The sequence below is a fragment of the Trichoderma breve genome, chromosome 1 (assembly GCF_028502605.1).
Source record: "Trichoderma breve strain T069 chromosome 1, whole genome shotgun sequence".
Taxonomy (NCBI): Eukaryota; Fungi; Ascomycota; class Sordariomycetes; order Hypocreales; family Hypocreaceae; genus Trichoderma; species Trichoderma breve.
In genome coordinates, this window is record NC_079232.1 from 112,774 (window position 1) to 133,027 (window position 20,254).

Sequence of the window (20,254 nt, forward strand, 5' to 3'; positions counted from 1 at the left end):
TTACAATGGTGCATAGAGAATGTTGACTGTTGATGCTTTTGAAGGACGTATGATGGCCAGGATAGATGCTGCCTTTATATTTGTCAAAAACGTTTGAATAAGACAATCATTATGTGGTAAGCTACTTGCGACGTATTTCTATGAAAGCTATCAATATACCGCTTGCCAAGGCGGCGCATTCAACCAACTTCAGGTCAGTAACAAAGAGCTAACAACTAGCTGCGGACAAGGATGCCCTGGTCCGCAAAAATTAGGCTTACCTCAAAATGCCAACAGTGGCAAGCCGACATCAGTTCGTTTAGCCAGCTTAAAGATCCACGGTAGGAAGCTTCCACCGCCGAAGATTATCTCTGTACAACATATTTCACGCCAACTGAAGCACGCGCGAGCCTGGAATGAGCTGATTACCGAATCATTTCAACCGGCTAGCAAGTAGAAAATTTCGCTGGGAGACCTACCTAGCATTTTAATGCTTCAGAATAATAGCATCGCCGTGCTTCACATCAGGTTTCATGTCTTCATATATCTGCGCATCTCAACTGCCTTCTTCAACAACTCTTCGGTCTTGTACGAGATTAGAAAAAAAAGTGTTTCGATTCCAGTCATCATAGTTGCCTTTTTTGGAGTTCTAGTGAAGGCAATGGGAGATGGAGATTTTGTTTGCCCTAGCAGTTGCAATGAGCCACTTGACGTTCTCAACCGTCTTAGTTGTCTAGGTAATCTTTTTCAAGAAATCATGAAGTTTCCCGTCTGGATGTATGAAGTCATTGTACGGGTCGGTGAGGGGAAGGGTGGTATCAGCATGAAAAGCCATTGCTGAAAGATGATTTGGAAGAGATTTACAAGAATATTCAATGGATGGATATAATTTATTTTTTTTTGGCTAGGATAAAGATTCAAAAGTTGGCAGAGATGGAGAAAGGAGATTTCTTTTATTAACCACTCGTAGCATGGAACTTGGAAACCATAGCTAGTATCACATAGAAAGTTCTTCAACAGACCACGTATGACAGACTATCCGGTTCACCTCATTTGATCTTTTTTTTCTTTAATTAAGTGCTGAAAAGCAGTTCAAATTACGCAAATACACTGCGTCGATGGCGGAATTAGCCCGTCAAGTCACAGGGGAGGTAATCAATCAACCAACTGTAGTGACAAGGCAGATGGGAATTGGCGGCATAATTAAACGATGTTGAACTTGAAAATAGTAATGTACCAGCACTATTCCTTTTTTGTTCATTCGATATGGAAGTATATTACTATTAGAAGCCCAGTTGGGAATGCAGGTTATCTTGACACTTCCACAATAACAACCCTGGGGTGTACGCTGTACGTTCATCTAGTAGGCTAAAATTAAGATAGCTAGGTAATTGCCATTATCCCTTGACGAAGATAATTATACATTATCCATATCAATATTAGTCAGAATTATCCTTCTCTATAGAGATACTATGAGGAACGGTATTTTCTGTTCAGGTTATCTTCCTGTTAGCAGTCGCTGGTAGTCTAGTGTCCCTGACATGTGCTGAAAGGGCATAGCACAGGTTACATATATTAGCGTGCGGACCAGGATATCTACCCTGGTCCGCTGGGCGCAACTAAGGTGCATTTGCGGACAAGCTCGGCAGTTCTGCACTTGGTGGCTGGTTCACCATGGGCGTGAGCTGATATTATGGTTAACTAAGTTGTTTTATGGTGTTTGGTTTGGCAACAATGTTACCATAAACAATTTGATTGTGCACACTACATTACGCATTGACACTTGGGACTGTCAACTGATGTGGAATTCGTAGACGCACATGTCACCCTGTGACGCAATGCCTTCGCGTGAAGCAACGAGTGACCTATGATTTCGGGCGGCAACTGCTTTCTAAGCTGCGCACTTACACAAAACCTATGGATAATTCCTGATTGTAGCTGCACCTTCAAATCAGACAAATGCTAGAAGGCTCTCTATTGCATTGCCATTAATCATCGGACAAATCTGAGTACTTAAACGTGATACCTCGCCGAATTTTAAAGCAACCGATCAATCACTAAGAATTGAGCCACACGCCAACAATCCCGATTACTCATTTTCACTCTAGAGACATAGGCGAAAGAAAAATGACTTCTCCAACGGCCCTTATAATTGGTGGTACTGGAGCTCAAGGAGTACCGATTGTCGAAGGTATCCCAACTCTTGGCGACAGTTATGAGATCATTTACTGATACTTATCCAGAGTTGGCAAATCATGGCTTTCAAGTTCGAGTTCTCACAAGAGATGTTACCTCGAGTAACGCAAAAAAGCTCTCAGAGCTTCCAAATGTGACCTTCTCTCTGGGTGCCGTGGACTCTGTCCCTGACCTGAAAAGAGCATTCCGCGGAATTGACTATGCGTTTGTCAATCTCAATAGTTGGTCCCTGGGTATTAAGGATGAAATATTTTGGGGTATTCGAATCTTCGAAATTGCAGTACAGAGTGGTGTAAAGCACTATATATGGTCATCACTTGACAATTTCTTTTTGGAAACAAAGTACGACGACTCTTTTCGATCTGTTCATTATTATGGCAAAGGCCATGTTGAACAGTGGATATCTGCGCTGCCCCAATCGCCTATGAGATGGACAATTCTTGCCACAAGCCCGTATCTTGAGCAACTGTGGGGTTTAATGAGGCCAACGAAGGGCGAGGATGGTGTTTACGATTTTCGCTTCCCTGTTAACGATGGTGGCTTCCCATTGACTTGTTTGGATGATATGGGATACTACGTTCGTTGGATCATCGAACATCCGAAAAGATCTGCGGGGATGAACCTTAAACTTGGAGTGGAACACGTTACGCCAAATATTCTAGCCAAAGCCCTCACAGAGGCTACAGGTCTACCTGCAAAGGGAACCAATATTGAACTGGACCAATGGTTTGAGGAAGTCGGCTGGGGCCCCTCTCGAGAACATAAAATGGGTTCTACCACGGCCGGACCAAATGACCCAACGCTACATACAGTATATGAAAGCTTCTCTGGTTGGTGGAAAATGTATCAGCATTCTATTAACAATACAGGCTTAATCAAGCGCGATTATGCGCTTTTAGATGAGATCCATCCCCACCGGACCAGGAGTGTTAGAGAATGGATGCAGAAGGTCCACTATGATGCGGATAAACTCGATATCATCACGGTGACTGCACCGATGGCTTTGTAATTATTGAGCAATTATTTTGATCTTATTGGCCCCCAGTATGGAAAAGCAGGGAGTAAGAGCTGGACTGCAATGCAGACACCCCTTAGGTCTATGCGGTATGCGAAATAGTTCTTTATGCAGTTATATCTCTGATTTTTTTTTATCTTTTCAAAAATATGCTCTGCTGTGACGGTTTTCTACAAGGTCTGAATAGTCTTATCACTATCGTACCTTCCACTGCCTTTATACCTATTATCATCAATTCGAATTTGTATAAGCCATAGATATACATGTCCTGATTATTGCTGCATTCCTTTTGCTCACCCCCCACGATAATTATGAGTGATACTGAACAGGGAATCTGCGATGGAGCACCATCTAGTGATTGACTTAGAGCTATCTCCAACAAAAATGTCAAACTACTATTTGCACATAGTACGTGATTAAGTGCAGTGAAGCTTGTTGAGTCGCCGTCATGGTTGGATACGAACAATGGATATCCTGTAGAATTTATTATTACTGCCAAAAGTACACCCTGAACTCAACAAAAATAGCGCAGTTTGCCTTTTTTGACCCTGCGATGAAGGCGTGGCCTCTTCATTTACCTAGATAGTTAATATTTATGTGAATATGGCAATGGAGACGATTAGGACGATGCCTATTAAGCTGCACGCATACGGGGTCATATACGACGTAACTCGATACACCTTCAACTGGAGATAAAAAAGCGAAGGATAGAACTCTTAGCTATTGTGCGCGGTAGTCCTGTCTTCAATCACGGTGTACTTCATGGAGTGATAGCGTGGCTCCTATTATTAAGCTTTGAGTTGCACGCTTGTTTTAAGGTTAGGCTTTTGGGAATCATCTCCACCCAGAGCGGTAGAATAAAAGTTAAGGAAGGGCCTATACTTTCATGCGCCTTATCGATGATTCAAATTTGGTCTGTGGTACTGACCTGCTACTCAGGTACATAACCAACAAACTGTGATACCGACCCATATGGACAATACCCCAACGAAACAAATCAGGTAAAAACAACAGAACAACACAAGCTTGAATAACAAGTGCTCAGCTGCCTTGACCATTTTGCTTCTCTCAATCAATAGCGGCCCAACTACCCCGTAGTCATTTACACTTCTGTCGCTAGCGGCCGCTGTCTTACCCGCACAAGGGCGGATGCGTCCATCTTCAGTAGCTACTACCTACCTAGTACTGTTCAATAAGGCTGTGGGTCGATGATAAGACGCAAAAGGCTGAGGTATACACGACCTTTAATGCCAATTTACAAGGCAAATTCCATCCAATGATAAGAGAACTAAGCACTGAAACGCTTGCAGGTTGCGCAAAGGTATCTTCAGCAAGTACATAATACTTTTTGATGTCATAATTCTGCAGTCATGTCTCACGTTAGGTAAGCGATTCCTTTGATCAAACGTGTTATAAAGGCTGACTGCCTAACCCCACTCCGCTTATCTCTCTCTCATCTCCAGCATCAAGTAACCATGGCGAAGCTTTATGCCATCTCCGATTTGCATCTTTCGTATCCCCTAAATGCCTCAACATGGAATCTTCTGCAGCCAAAACCACCCGGTAGTGGTCTCATTCTTGCAGGTGACATCGGCGAATCAGCTACGCACTTAAAGGCTGCCTTTGAGCGCGCCAAAGCCTGCTTCACGCACGTATTCTGGGTCCCAGGAAACCATGAGCTCTACAGCATCTCGTCTCACATGGCCAAGCACCCTGCCGATCAACTGAAAGGTGAAGCAAAATACAATGCATTGGTAGAACTGGCACGGGAGCATGGTGTCCTCACACCAGAGGATGATTGGATGCTATGGCCGGGGCCGGATGGCGTTGATGTGGTGATCGCGCTAGTATTCACGTTATACGACTATTCGTTTCGCCCAGCAGAAATCTCCCGAGAGAAAGCGTTGGAATGGGCGATGGAAGAGAACATCTATGCAACAGACGAGGCCGTGCTGCATCCAGACCCATATAGCTCGCGGGACGAATGGTGTACGAAACTGTGCGAGAGATGGGAGCTCAAATTTTCCGACTACGCCTCGAGATATCCGAATTCGAAATTTGTGATTGTCAACCACTGGCCTCTACGAGAAGATTTAGTCTTTATTCCAAAAGTCCCTCGGTTTTCTCTGTGGTGCGGAACTAAAAGAACTCAAGATTGGACAGAGGTCGGACGTTTTGGGGCAGACTATGGAGGGGCACTGGTAGTGGTCTCAGGGCATTTGCATGTTCGACGGACAGATGTCAAAGAAGGGGTGAGATATGAAGAGGTCAGCTTGGGATATCCCCGGCATTGGGAAAAGGCACGGGATGCAAGTAAAGGGGCCAACGAAATGTTGAGACAAATTCTTCCAGGGGCAGGAATAGTCGTGGAAGAAGGTCAGCGGATATGGAGGCCACAAGGGTAGCAAGCAAGACCAATATGAGACGAGAGGAATGAACCGATACGATGTATACCTCTGTACCTACATTACAAATGATGTTGCCCATTCTGTGCATTCTTTGGGTGTGGAGGCGACGGGATACACGGTGTGCAGCGTCACATGGAATGAGACATTCCTGCTTCTTGAGCCACGAAAGCTGTTACGCCAAAAGATTTGTTGTATTAACAAGATGTCCGTGCATCTTTAGATCTTCAACTGGCTTCACGATCAATTTTGCGCAACGGACATAGATGCCAGCTGTGGTTCCAGACGCGGCAATGTAGTTAGTTGGCTGATTACCAATAGACCTATGTCGACGAGCAGGCAGTGAATCTATATCCAGGTAGCGGTCAGAATCTTATCGCTCTATCGAAGAAACAATAGCTTCTAGTGGAATAATTTTAACCTTAACGGTAAAAACTGGTTTGCCAAAGAGCCTTTCGTAGAGTGCGGCAGTCAGCCGCGTGCCAAGATGGGTCCAATTAGTCACTGCTTATTACCACATGATGATATGTCTATGCCTATAATTTTCCGAAAATGCGAACAGTTCACATCCCATGACTTGTCCCTTTTTAATTGCTGTAGACTTGTCACGTCACAACACCGCGATAATCTTTTCGGAGGTCGAAATTTTCCACTCCATGTCCTAGACATCAAGTATTAACTTAGGATCGCCCATGGGCATAACTGCCATTTCGTAAGAGCTTTTCAAGGTGGACGAACTTATGGAGATAGTTGATGCATTCGATTGGATTCTGGTCGTAGCCGACACATATGTGGCCGACGAGCGGCTAGTCTAGTCGAGAGAAAAGGTCGTTAAAAGACAGAACTTGAACATAAGAAGGCATACATCATCATTGGTAGACAGTACATCGCATGTTTGACAAGAGCTGGGGCAGAAACACTCCATTGGAGCTTCAGTCATCAATAAACGAGATTTGAGGGCCATTACCCCTTCAAAGGTAATATATGACATGGTTCGGTTGGATAGGTATGTGCCACGAAGAGGTATACCGTGGCAGAGGCCAATGGGTCAACATTATTATTCTTATACATTGAGACCGTAGACACATATGGTAAATGACAATACAAATGATTGCAATCTACTTACCTGCATTTTGTAACCCATGAGCGACAAATTTCGCAAGGATTAGTGTTACGGGAATATCGTATTTCGTTTACAGTTGCATCTCAAAAAAGTTGTTCTCTGTTACTGGTACCTCCTGTACTATGAGAAGTACCTACTGTCCTTTACTTTAGACATCATGCTATAGTTTCTTGGATTACATTCGACGAACTTTATCTTGCGAAATCTTGATGTAAAACGTGACTTTGGGGTGAAACTCTCATTTACAAGTCACGATTTTACCATTTGTATACCTTGCATCTCTCTTTGTTAGACGGATCGGTGAAAGCAAGTAAGATCTGATTGAGCTTGGGTTAAGGCGTTCGCGTAAGTTTTATCGGATTAGCTGCCGCCTCTTATCGACCCAGGCTGCTTGACGAAAGAGAGCATATCTATCTCGACGGAGAATTTAAGATAGGAGTATTTGGCGAAGCCAGAACCTTGGTCATTGGTGGGGGTCCCGGGCAGGAGCGCCAAATATGGAAGGCCACAGCGCAGGCCCAGCAACTAGGAGTCACAAGGCCCGTAATTTCGAGACAAACATTGCAAGGATTGTACTCCGCAATCTACAACGGAATGTTGACGGTCTTGCGCGAGTACTCACGAATGACCGATGGCCCGCGCTATATCTCTAGTACGAGTAGAACTCATAGTTGTTCTGCACTGATGTTACATGCCTTGCCAAGCAATGTAACCCATGCCTTAGGTACCTGCTTTTACATTTGCTGCAACGTGATCTGAATTTCTATATACGTGTGTAAGCTGGCCCCCCGCTGATCATTATCACTACCTATAATCCGAACTTCCTTCTTCAGACATTAAATACACTTGCGTTAACTATACTGTCGAAGGTCAGTCTGGATACCCTGTGAAGATCCTACGTTACGTTTAATCGCGGGCGCGTGATTCCGCCTCACCTTCCTATTTATTTGCACAGATTACTATAGGCAAATACCTCATAAGCTAAAACGCGGGGAATGCGCTTTTCCCGAAAAACGAGTACGCTGAATAGAGGCAGCAGCCAGTATCACGCGGCGTGCAATGGTATCTTGGGCGTTGACTACAAGGCTGCACCTGGCTGATAAGACACTTCGCCAACGTAGGGCCGAACCATTAGTTGCCGTCTCATGCTCAATATCGTTCAAATTTTGTGGGCCTTGGGATAATGTAGTTCACGTTGTGGTATCTGATGATGTGAACATCCTTTAATCCACATGAATCTGCTGTAACTCAAATGAAGGCTAAAGTTAGCGGGAGTAATACTACCTTCTAAATTTGTATGTATCCAGGGATGGCAAAACCTAAAAGGAAAAAGATATCAGGAGCTTGCTTTCTATAAAAGCACCTCAAGGGCCCCTTCATCCATTGTGTAGCTAAATCCAAGAATCACTTTATTCTTACAGCTCGGTTGAGTCACTATTTTGATCACTTATCGTCAACTCAATCAAGCATTTTAATCATGACACGCCTCCTGGACGCAAGCTTTCTGCTTTTGCCTGTCATTGCATCAACATTATTCGGCACTGCGTCCGCACAAAGCACATGTGCAACTAAGGGAAAGCCGGCTGGCAAGGTTCTTCAAGGATACTGGGAGAATTGGGATGGATCAGCTAATGGTGTTCACCCCGGATTTGGATGGACGCCTATCGAAAACCCTGTGATCGCACAAAATGGCTACAACGTGATTAATGCCGCTTTCCCAGTCATCCTCTCAGATGGTACGGCACTGTGGGAAGATGGCATGGATGCTACTGTTAAAGTTGCGACACCAGCCGAAATGTGCCAGGCCAAAGCAGCTGGTGCCACTATTCTCATGTCTATTGGAGGTGCTACTGCTGGCATCGACCTCAGCTCTAGTACTGTCGCCGATAAGTTCATCTCGACTATCGTCCCAATCTTGAAGCAGTACAACTTCGACGGCATTGACATCGACATTGAGACGGGATTGGTCGGAAGCGGCAGCATTGGCACCCTGTCCACGTCACAGGCCAACTTGATCCGCATCATCGATGGTGTCCTTGCACAGATGCCTTCTAACTTCGGCTTGACTATGGCACCAGAGACGGCGTATGTTACAGGTGGCAGTGTTGTGTACGGGTCCATCTGGGGTTCTTATCTCCCAATTATCAAGAAGTACGTCGACAACGGCCGATTGTGGTGGCTAAACATGCAATACTACAACGGCGACATGTATGGTTGCTCCGGCGATTCATATGCGGCCGGAACTGTTCAAGGTTTCACCGCACAGACTGACTGCTTAAACAACGGCATCACTATCCAAGGCACCACAATCAAGGTTCCATACAGCATGCAAGTTCCTGGATTACCTGCGCAATCTGGCGCTGGTGGTGGCTACATGACCCCAAGCTTGGTAGGCCAGGCATGGGATCACTATAACGGCGCTCTTAAGGGTTTGATGACGTGGTCAATCAACTGGGATGGATCCAAGAACTGGACATTCGCTGATAATCTGCTTACAAGAATTTAAGCTGAGGCTGCGAGAAGAGAGCAGGAGTTTATACCATTATTATTCGCCACTTGGCGATCAGCATTATCTTAGGTTTGTGGTATATATTTTGGCGGAGTATACCAAAGGATATATACGCTTCACCATTGAACTTTTACGATAAAGGGGGGACAACTGGTCAAGTGGAAGGTATTTCACTGCGGTTATAAGGAATGTATATAGGAAAGTTGACTCTTTGGTCTCTGTAAATAAAAAAAATTGATAAACCTAGCATGGTGGACTATGATCGTAAAACACTGAATACATGATCGTCGTATGATCCAAATAGGAGAGGAATTCTGGCAGAATTAATCGAGATTCAACGTACAGAGACACACGTACCTTTCCTTAGTAAGATCACGGCGATAGTTCTATATCTTATTCATTGTGCAGCAAGCCTTCAATATCACTTGCAAAGTCAGACCCTTGTTAATTATTAATCGCTCCCCTAGTAAGATTCCCTTGTACTCAAACCTAGACAAGTCTGTAGAACTATTTTTCAGTTTTGATACCGGCCTGACCAGCAGGAAAGAAATGTCTAGTATAATCGGAGAGCCTCACAAGAATAATGAATGAACTGACACACATTTTATTATAAGTCGATCTTCTATTCATTGGCCCACTTATTATTGACCTCCTTAAACTATCTATTAATGAGAATCACATTCAAATGCTCTAGCTACACAGAAGCCATAAGCACCGAATCATGTCCTTTTAATTATGGCGGAAGTACAGCCTGCCACTAAGCTGTTTTCTCTATCATGAACTGTCTCTCATGATTTCCTTCAGGTCACAATATCGCTCGAATATTGGTCCAGCTGTGTATGAAGCATCGTTTGGGAGATTGACACATCCGCCGTAACACCAATTGGTAGTGTGTCGCATATCCCATTCACCTAATGAAAGAATAGATAGACAAAAAGTCGCCAATAAGAAGTATTAAACATGCAGAAGATCATGTTAATTTTAGGTCTGCTAAAATATCGATCGTTTCTATATTGTATCTACGTATGCTCTGCTTAATCGATTGAGACAAGAAATAAACAGCAAGATTGAGTCGTTTATTCCAAGGTCCCCAATCAATTCAAGAGGCTAATCTGGGGAACCTCCGACATTTTTGCATTCGAATTAAGCTGCTGAATTGTATTCTCTTGCTCGAACGAAGCTTCTTTATATCTTGGCATAGATTAAAACGTTTCTAGCGATGATGTTTGTGCAGTGCGGGCTACCCATGCATTACGTTAGCTTAGTGTGTTGGGATTGTCTACCTTTCGTCGAACCAAATCTGCCCGCCTCATCTTTTTTTCTCCAAATAGCTTCGCGATGTGGTCCAAAAACCTCACAACAGGCTGTTATCATATATCATAGAAATGCAGAATGAGTAGCTCGTATAGTAATAGCCTGCAAACTCCACGCAACAGCTATTCGGTGGAGCCACCAACCGCTATTGCATACTTATTAGGTACAGAATCACCATTAAGGTACGATATGCGTGGAGTTTGGCTACGCTTAGTGGGTGGCTTTCGGTGCGGACTTACATTGCGGACATAGCCCGAATTATCTGAACATTTCGATACATTTCTCTGCTCCATGTTTCCATGATGCTTGAGGTACTGCCAATGACCTCTAGATCCGCAGCTCCCGGGTGGTTTCTGCGCTAAAGAAAAGGTTGGCACCTTTGTAACGGGAGTTATGGCCGACGCACGACCATTGATCCAATCTAGTTCCTCTTCAAGTGCCGCCTAGGCAAGCTTTAGTCATTGCTGCCCTAGAGAGAAAAGCAATTGCTGCCGATAATATTTGTCCATACGTCGGCCATTTCTACCGATGAGCCCGCACCGAACTACCGCAAAGGTCTCGTAATTTACTCACATCTATCAGTTACCACTACAATCGGTCAGCATGAATCCGATGAGTGGTGTGAATATCACCCATTCGCCATATGCTTGCATCGCTTGCCGGAATTCGAAGAGGCGCTGCGACAAAACTTACCCCAGATGTACACTTTGCACGCAGTATGTGAACTCTACTGAATACCTGTATTCTCACCGAGGGAACAACGCTAACGATGCCGGCGTTCATTCAGGAGGCAGATCCTGTGTGATTACCCTTATCGCCGTAAAGAGCGAACGCGCCAGATGGCAAATCCTGAGGGAGATGAATCGATGCCTGTTGGATCCAATACGCCTTTGTTTCATACGCCAACCGAGAGATTAAGGCCAGGGCGCAATGGCATCTCGGATCCCAACATCTCGGATATTCTTGCATCACGCTTTCTGGACCCCGACTTTTTCTATCATCTACAATTAGAAACTCCCAAAGTGGATATAGCGATACCAAAAATGGTTGCTGACTATGTTGGTACCATAGCCGACATTCAGAACATCTCCAATACCTATTTCGATTCCATTCACACGTGGATGCCAATTTTGTCAAAGAAACAATTCTCCTCAAATCTGCCTAACTATCTCACCCATAGAAAGTCCGAGCTCTGCCTGCTTGTCATATGCATGAAACTAAGCTCTTCTCTTACCACCACGGCAAAAACAGTGCTATATCGAACAGCAAAACAATTTTATTTTGAAATGGAGTCGTCGGGAATACTATCGGTTACAGTTTTGCAAGCCGGTGTACTTATTGCGATTTACGAACTCGGGCATGCCATATATCCGGCTGCTTTTTTATCTGTGGGACAATGTGCTAGGTATGCGGCGGCACTCGAGATCGAAAAAAGTATCACTTCGCAAATATTGGACAAGCTCCCATGGAATGAAGTAGAAGAACAACGCCGAGTGTGGTGGTCTATTATAATCTTAGACCGGTAAGGAACCTTTAAAAGAGACACAATGTGGCTATTTGTGCTAAAACAAAGGACAAGATACCTCAATCTCTGCAATCCTGGTCGGCATCTCATCACTCCAGATCCATCACCAGATAGCTATCTTCCCGCTGATGACCAAGAGTGGGACACAGGAGTACGTTTTAATACAGAAAATGCAAATATAGTACTAATCATAAATCTTCCAGTCATCACGACCAGAAAGCTCCTTGACAATCGGCTCATCGTCGGGCTCATATATGGGTCGTTTCGCTCGGTTTGCGCAAACCGCTCATTTATTAAGTCAAGCGTTATATACTGTCGCAAAGGAACCTGATACTGAAACCACTCAATTACGGCGCACTCTTATGGCACTCGTCAACCTCTCATTTATGGAGGGCACAATGAGACAGTGGGCATTTTGCAGTCAGATGGCGGTGTGTTTCAGGTAAGAAATACGTTTTTGACGGTTTAATTTTCACCATGTCTAATCTCTTCCAGCGGCATACTTCTACTGGACTATCCTGGCGTATTGCTAGACGGAAAAAATCCCATTATGGAGCCTCTGTCGGTAGAAGCTGAATCTTCTCTCAACGCCGCAATAGAGTGGATATCAAACTTCCTGACAGAAATGGGTGGACAAAAATGCGAACGAGTATCTCCTTTCTTATTACATTTTCTTTATAAAGCAACTTGCGTTTATGCAAAGCTGCAACGCTCGACATCGCAAAAATCCGTCAGCGAGAGAATATCCATATTGAAGAATACCTTGCGTCTTCTTAACCATCGATGGCTAGCAGCTGGTAAGCCGGTCTTTTCATCAATGTTCATGCAAAAGTTAACCTTTGTTTCCAAGGTGCATATATGTCACTTCTTGAAAAGCAGGAGATAATGCTTTTGGTACAAAACAGCTAAATGCATCTTGTCTTTCAATCAAGGCACAGGGAATCGTTATGATACGCAAATATCCTTTCTCTCATGGTACTGTTATGACTAAATCTAGTTACCTTCATCGCTCAAGGCCGGGTTACTCTTGTAAGGTAGAATATATATCGGTGCCTCATAGTCAGCACCATTTCTAAATTAATTGCGCTTAGGGTTGTAATGAGCGTCCATGGATAGTAGCTTGAGCATAATACATCTAAATCTTAGGTCATTTACCCATTTTCAGTACTTCTTTTGGAATCTGTAGTATGATGCCTCCAAAAATACCGACATTAGGGACAAATGTTAGAATTGCATTTAAATTCGGGTAAATGGAAGCCCACATGAAACTACTTTCTACCATATGCGTAATATCGCATTCGGGCTTGTTGAGATCGCGCTAAATTGCGGCAGTTCGGTGCGGACTTGGGCAGCGTGTTCATGTACGATCCAACAAGGCCGAATGTGCAGCAGGGTGGAAGCCTACAGAAACCACTATGCCTGATCAGGATGAATGTGGTGCTGGGGATTCTGGCAGTAAACATTGATAAAACTAAAATGAATGCAGACTAACTAGACTACTTATTAGGAATGAAGAGAGATAATATGCGTAGCTACTTTTTGAGCCTTTATAAGTAAGAAGCGGGGTATTTTCATTATTTCCTGCTCGAGCTTTTGCGCCGTCAGCCAGCAGGTGAATGCTCAGAACGACCTGGGATCATGTAACCTTAATTTGAGCCCGTGTTAACCACCCTGTCTCGGCTTTACAAACACTAGCAGTCAGCCAATCTGATGTAGCCTGTTACGGTAAATGGTACTACACCAAGGGGAGGCGGGGTTATCATAAGCTCTTCTCCATCAAAACACCCTATGCAACTGTTTCTATCGGAACTTCTGCTGTCAAGTAGACATTTTGTGGGATTCTCTTTATGATTCAGGGGAGAAAATTTACAAAACCGTTTTGTTACGTAACCGAGGAGCCCCAGCGAGTATATATTCTTCATATCTTCTCATCCGCTCTCCAATACCACTCAGTATTTCGTCTTCCAATTCCCCGCCTGTCAAATTGGAAACTCATCTATCATCATGGCATCAAACCAACCAAAAAGCTGCTGTACAATTGGTACTCTCCATGAGTATGTACTCTTTGCATTCATCAATCTCCAAAACGACCCTCCAGCTATGCATTCAAATTGATACGAGCCTTCGCTAACGTGCATTTCTAGAGGTACCCCAACGGGAAAGCTTATCAAACTCGAAGGGGGTTTCGATGCCTATCTCTCAACTGCGCCGGACGAGAATCCGAACAAAGGTATTGGCATTTTATTTGCTCCGGAGGCAATGGGTATATATCCGAATAGCCAGCTCCTGGCGGACAGTTTTGCCGCCAAAGGATACACTACACTTATCCCAGACGTATTCAATGGAGATGCAGTACCATTGAACAAGTTTCCGTCCATTGACCTAATGAGTTGGCTTACCAAGGGCTCCAATGGCAATAATCCTCATACTACCGAGCACGTTGACCCTATTCTCGTTGCTGGAATCAAAGCATTAAGGCAGTTGGGAATACATCGAATTGGAGGTGTTGGATACTGCTTTGGTGCTAAGGTAAAGCTGACTCGACATGTGCATTAGTGTGTACCTAATTAACTTGTCAAAATATGTAGTATGTATTACGACATTTTAAGAGCGGTATTGATGTCGCTTTTATTGCTCACCCAAGCTTTGTCGAGGAAACCGAGTTGGCTGCTTTATCGGGACCTTTGTCCATTGCAGCAGCTGAAACTGATTCTATATTTACTACCGCGATGAGACACAAATGGGAAGAAATCCTCATCAAATCAGGACAGCCCTTCCAGATAAACCTCTTTTCTGGAATTGAGCATGGCTTCGGAATTCGAGGTGATCCAGCTGTGAAGGTAGAGAAATTTGCCAAGGAACAAGCATTTTCCCAAGCAATTGCTTGGTTTAATGAATATTTGTTGAAAGAATAAATGTGGATAAAGAAGGAACGAATGGTCGTTAATAATGTAAGGCGGTGGAAACCACCTGGATCTGGTCTCATAGGACACATGGTATCATTTCACAGAAAGTCTATATGTTGCTGCAAGTTTCCGTAAATCGGAAGTTTTATTGGCGCTCTGAGTGAATAATGAGACAATAAAATGTTATATCAATCTATAGTATTTATTATTGCGTTTACTTAGCCGATCTTTGTGACGGAGTGGATGCCCCTGGTATCAAGAAAGCCCTCATAGCCACCATGATGATATTCGGCGTCGACGGATTGTCTGACAGGCCCCAAGTCCGCGAGAACATCATAAAATCATTAAGCGCCCTTGTCTCCTAAAGGAACTGTGTATTAAGCTTATGATAGACTCGTAACCTTCTTTTTTAAATAGGGGTAGGCGTGTAACCGCCCATTAATTGGCACACCTTTTTGTTTTCCGATTCTCACAGTAGTTGAACACTCTTCAGTCGTAAAATAACGATCAAATAACTAATTTAATAGAAGAATCATCTGGTAGATAATGATATCGAGTGCAATGGTCTATTAATACTACTCATCTATACTTCACCGATGCAACTGTATTTGGGTGCTAGCCCCTGGTTCCGCTCTCATCCACCCCCTCTTTTGGAGACACGAAGGATTTCATTTGTATACGTCATGTCTAAAATATTCTTAGACCCAATTCTTAGTAATTTCACGGTATGACAAAAAATTGATCATTGGATCATACGTAAATTAGAAAATGTTCACAACATCTCAATTGTATCATTTTGCAATAACTCTATCGATTAAGTAGATACATTACACCCAATCTTCAATTTGATCTCTTTCTCAAAAATTTCATCTTTTAGTAGTGCCCCTGAAAGGTATTTGTGTGATAGAAGCCCTGTGGTCATCATTCAAGGGGCATTGCGTGGGACTGAATCCTTTTAGGCAGCCAGCTTCACGATGTTCGTGTCCCACAGCTGCCCCTCCTTTGTGAGAAAAATAAAGCCAATGTCCCCACCTAATAAAGGTATAAAAGGTCCAATCCTCTGATGCATCTTTTGTTGCCCCTTTTTATAACGCTCCTTATTGGCAAATGCCAGATTGGCTCCACAAACACAAAGATTCGAATAACAACAAACATCATGGGGAAAGACAGCGAAAAGAAGACCTACGTAGTCACCGGTGGAAATAGGGGCCTTGGTCTTGGACTTATTAAGGCACTTCTTATCCGCGACAACACGACTGTTATCGCAACCGTTCGCAACGAACATGGCATTTCAACCCTTATCGATGAGACTAAAATGGTCAATAAGGGGTTAGGCAGTACCCTCCTGATCACAACGTTGGACTTCTCAACGACTCTCTCCCTTGCCAAAGTTAGAGACGCCTTCAAATTCGATATAGATCATATCGATGTTCTCATTAATAATGCTGGAGGGGCCCCGCCTATGGTAACAGCGGCCGAGACAACGGCAGAAGATTTACGTACTGCCTTTGAAGTCAATACGATCGCTCCTCTGATGGTCTTCCAGGCACTGTGGCCACTACTACAGAATTCACCTTCACCGAAGCTTGTGATGATTACATCTTCAGTTGGTAGCATTGGAGAGATGGAACCTGTGCCCGGTGGTGCCTATGGCCCGAGTAAGGCGGCTCAGAATTGGCTCACCAAAGCCTTGCATTTGGAAAATAAAGACAAGGGCCTCATTACAATTGCGCTGCATCCAGGTTGGGTACAAACGCGTGCGGGACAATTTGTTGCAGATCAATGGGGGTTTGCATCTGGTCCTCCCGATACGATTGAGGCCAGTGTAGATGGGATGCTTAAGATTATTGATGAGGCATCACAGGAGACGTCAGGAAGGTTTATCACTCAGAAGGGTCAAATATTGCAGTGGTAGATGCGTCTTGAACGATTCTGATTCTTTTCAACAGCTTAGAATGGGATATCATGACCAATGAATGAATATGAGTAATATCGCAGCGATTTTACCTGTAGATACGATCCATTTAGTGCCCTGAATCCATTCGCGGGTTCGATACCTCTTCCTAAGCCCTCCTAATGTAAAACTTGATCAGACAATATCGTACAAAGTTCATTAAAGCTATTAATTGGTGGCAATAACGGTTACTTTCTGTGGAATACCCTTCTATAAAGATATTTATTGTCATAGAGTCAGCAATACTATCAGCTTATTCTGTGGAACACAAGCTAATGAAGGGAATGAGGAGAGAATAGATATGAGTTGTTGTTTAAATTAGTAGGAAAAGAAACCGCGTTAATCCATTGGCTGAGATTATGGGCTGGTTTTTGATAACGAAGCAGCCGTGTTCACAGGGTGATCTGCTCTAGAACTGCAATGAGGGGGTGAGGGGGTGATAGCGCGTGGAAGCAAAAGTAAACATTTCGGCAAATGGGATCAACTACTGAGTAGGTTACTTAACCAAACAAAGCTATTTGTTATATACGACAAATCGTTCGTTCTCAAAACTTTAGGCGCTTTCGGATTTAAGTATTAGAAATTCAAGAGCGTGGCGTAGTTCTTTGTTCAAGCTGCGCAGATCCGACTAATGGGACAAGTTGCATCCGATTATTAGCTAACGTTAGAATTTAATGATTACTCAACAATTCTCTCACCATCGCATCGATTTGCATGACGTCTTGTCCTTGAGAGGAATTATGTAACATGATCCGATATGATGTTTTTAACTAGCATTGCGTAGAGAGATCAATTGATGGCACGAATATTTACATAGAGTACAAATTAGAAATACACAGAACAGTGATACGGGCCAACAGTGGCAATCGGCGTTCTTTTAGATAAGACGACTTGACTGTCCGCGAAATATATAAAGAGATGCGGTGTATAACAGCATAATCTGGATATTATCTGAAAACAACACACACACACATATATATCAGTATCTTAAACATCTTTCGGTTCTTTTATACAATCTCTGTTGCAATGGCATCATCAATTGTCTCCACTTTCCATTTTGAATCCTACCCAAGACTGTCACCTTCGAAGCTACATGAAGAATTTAGGGGAAAGACAGTTCTCGTGACAGGCGGTGGTTACGGAATTGGCTCTTCAATTGCTCGTAGCTTTGCTGAGGCTGGCGTCGCATCGATAATTTTGGCGGGGCGTACTGAGTCCAGCCTGAAGTCGACAGTTAACGACTTGGCACAATCCTTCCCATCGCTAAAGGCCAGCTACCGCCTTGTCGATATCTCGTCCACAGCATCTGTCAAGAAATTGTTTGAATCTCTACCGGAATCACCCGATACACTTGTCAACAATGCCGGGTTTCTGTCTGAGCCTCAGAATTTTCTTACTGCCGACATAGACGAGTGGTGGAAAGGCTTTGAGGTTAACGTCCTTGGTACAACTATTGTTACGCAGGCTTATCTACAACACCGATTGGCAAGCAAACCCAAGTCACCAGGTGTAGTTGTCGCTCTCAATACGTTTGCTTCATTTACTGTCCGAGCGCCGCATCTGTGGGCATATAGTGGGAGCAAGATTGCGTTGGCCCGCATCTTTGAGTTGGCTGTTGTTGATGTCCCATCATCTGTTGCGCGCTTTATAAGCATTAACCCAGGCGCTGTTAAAACGGCAATGTTTCATAAGTCCGGACTTGAGGGATCTTCGGATATGCCAACGACTGATGCCAAGCTCTCTGCTGAGTTTATTGTCTGGGCTACTTCAGAAGAGGCTGCATTTTTATCTGGACGGCTGGCATGGGCTAATTGGGATGTTGACGAGTTGGTTGCCAAGAAAGAAGAGATTGTAAACAAGGATCTGCTCATATCAGGCCTTACAGGGGCATAATTACCTCTGTGTTTCATTCACAGTTGTTTGAGACAGCCCGCGGTTGTATCCTTTGATTGCTCATATGTATTTTATGCCAAGTATTGCAATCTTCTAGCAAGTCAAGAGCAGATTAATTAGATAGATGAATTACGATCTGTGTTTTGTATAATATCCTCGACCGCCTTATTCATGGCACTATTGGATGAAAACAGCGCGTCCCATGATAATTCTTGGTAAGATATTTAGTATGCAGCGAATTCCATCGTGATAACTATCATAGAGCCTATTGCATTTGACTTGTATGATTCCATGTTGACAGCTTCTATTATTCTATAATTACCCTATTCAAGGCAGCGACTTGCCTCCCATTTATATGAGAAGCAATGTGTACACCATTCCACTGCGGTGGTTCCATAATTTCATTCAAATGCAGGTAATTATAACTATAACACATGTTTATCTCAGCCGTCATTGCCTTGAATGGTTGCATTGACGAGCAGAATCTTCCCATGTCCAACCTGTTTCGTGGTGCTCTTCATCCCCCTCACCCTGCCTCCTCCCTACGATGCGAGTCCTTCTGATAGGTGGTATTCTATTCCATATCGTCCCCTTTCTTCTGCAAACTTAAAATTTGACTCGCACCCTACCTGCCGCTAGAGCATGCGCGCAAAGCATTGAACTTGTGGCTAGGCTTTGCTATGGCTGCAAAAAGCTGTGGGCATATAATACTTCTGTGAACATACCTATGATTGCATGGGGATGAAAGACAACTTTATCGATCCCACCATTGATTTTAATGTCATGGGTACCCTTGGGACTCCCAGAGACCTCTACTTGCTGGATGATGCCGCTGATGGCGTGTGTGGACTAATACACAGAGGCTCCAAAGAGCACCGTTTTGCAAGGAAACCCGATACGAAGACTATGCCTCCTTCTCCTCTCATTTTCTATAGCGTCTATCAAGGTGCACCATAGTCAATGGCCTCTCTCATTACTATCATATCATCATCGTCCAAAGGCTCCAGCGCCAATCTGTTTTCTGCGAAGATCTTTTCTTTGGAAACCGGAAAATCGGGTGACAATTCGGGACTCGCGGCAATGTCTACCTTAGCGGTGCGCTAAATCTTCTCAGCTAGATCGATGGCCGCCCAAAGCTGGTTCAATGTTCAGCGATGTATTAAGTGGCCTCATTGAAGAGTTGCATCGACCGATCCGTATTTGTCAATTTGGCATCTGTATCCCAGTTCGTAGGCCTTGCCCGACACTCGACCGCATAAAAGATGTGCCACGCCTAGCAGGCAACGGCAACTACTAGCTAAATGGCCTTAAGATCTAGAAGGCATTGAAGTTTAGAGGAGGCGCGCTACAGGCAGAAGAGGGAAGGGGAAAGTCGACCGATTCACAGGCGAAGAGCCGTGTATCCATTATTTCTCCTGATGCATGATGGCGTGGA

At 44.0% G+C, this 20,254-nt stretch overlaps 7 protein-coding genes across 7 annotated transcripts; all 7 read left to right on the forward strand.

Moving 5' to 3' along the window:
- Nucleotides 1–2,106: 2,106 nt before the first annotated feature.
- Nucleotides 2,107–3,184, forward strand: T069G_00040 (nmrA-like family domain-containing protein; the record flags this gene model as incomplete). Its single annotated transcript, XM_056167250.1, has 3 exons — nucleotides 2,107–2,170; nucleotides 2,223–2,756; nucleotides 2,838–3,184. The coding sequence occupies 3 exons, from the start codon at nucleotides 2,107–2,109 to the stop codon at nucleotides 3,182–3,184; spliced, it is 945 nt and encodes a 314-aa protein (XP_056032566.1).
- A 1,481-nt stretch (nucleotides 3,185–4,665) lies between these two features.
- Nucleotides 4,666–5,595, forward strand: T069G_00041 (calcineurin-like phosphoesterase domain-containing protein; the record flags this gene model as incomplete). Its single annotated transcript, XM_056167251.1, has 1 exon — nucleotides 4,666–5,595. The coding sequence occupies one exon, from the start codon at nucleotides 4,666–4,668 to the stop codon at nucleotides 5,593–5,595; it is 930 nt and encodes a 309-aa protein (XP_056032567.1).
- A 2,600-nt stretch (nucleotides 5,596–8,195) lies between these two features.
- T069G_00042 (glycosyl hydrolases family 18 domain-containing protein) lies at nucleotides 8,196–9,224 on the forward strand (the record flags this gene model as incomplete). The annotated part of the gene is made up of 1 exon (XM_056167252.1): nucleotides 8,196–9,224. One exon carries the CDS (start codon nucleotides 8,196–8,198, stop codon nucleotides 9,222–9,224), a length of 1,029 nt encoding a protein of 342 aa, XP_056032568.1.
- A 1,920-nt stretch (nucleotides 9,225–11,144) lies between these two features.
- On the forward strand, nucleotides 11,145–12,975 carry T069G_00043 (fungal specific transcription factor domain-containing protein; the record flags this gene model as incomplete). The annotated part of the gene is made up of 6 exons (XM_056167253.1): nucleotides 11,145–11,257; nucleotides 11,329–12,063; nucleotides 12,115–12,217; nucleotides 12,270–12,472; nucleotides 12,562–12,863; nucleotides 12,917–12,975. 6 exons carry the CDS (start codon nucleotides 11,145–11,147, stop codon nucleotides 12,973–12,975), a joined length of 1,515 nt encoding a protein of 504 aa, XP_056032569.1.
- Nucleotides 12,976–14,070: 1,095 nt separating this feature from the next.
- On the forward strand, nucleotides 14,071–14,981 carry T069G_00044 (dienelactone hydrolase family domain-containing protein; the record flags this gene model as incomplete). Its single annotated transcript, XM_056167254.1, has 3 exons — nucleotides 14,071–14,120; nucleotides 14,211–14,595; nucleotides 14,655–14,981. 3 exons carry the CDS (start codon nucleotides 14,071–14,073, stop codon nucleotides 14,979–14,981), a joined length of 762 nt encoding a protein of 253 aa, XP_056032570.1.
- A 1,147-nt stretch (nucleotides 14,982–16,128) lies between these two features.
- Nucleotides 16,129–16,887, forward strand: T069G_00045 (short chain dehydrogenase domain-containing protein; the record flags this gene model as incomplete). Its single annotated transcript, XM_056167255.1, has 1 exon — nucleotides 16,129–16,887. The coding sequence occupies one exon, from the start codon at nucleotides 16,129–16,131 to the stop codon at nucleotides 16,885–16,887; it is 759 nt and encodes a 252-aa protein (XP_056032571.1).
- Nucleotides 16,888–17,952: 1,065 nt separating this feature from the next.
- T069G_00046 (short chain dehydrogenase domain-containing protein) lies at nucleotides 17,953–18,819 on the forward strand (the record flags this gene model as incomplete). Its single annotated transcript, XM_056167256.1, has 3 exons — nucleotides 17,953–18,370; nucleotides 18,434–18,455; nucleotides 18,501–18,819. 3 exons carry the CDS (start codon nucleotides 17,953–17,955, stop codon nucleotides 18,817–18,819), a joined length of 759 nt encoding a protein of 252 aa, XP_056032572.1.
- Between the last annotated feature and the right edge of the window lie 1,435 nt (nucleotides 18,820–20,254).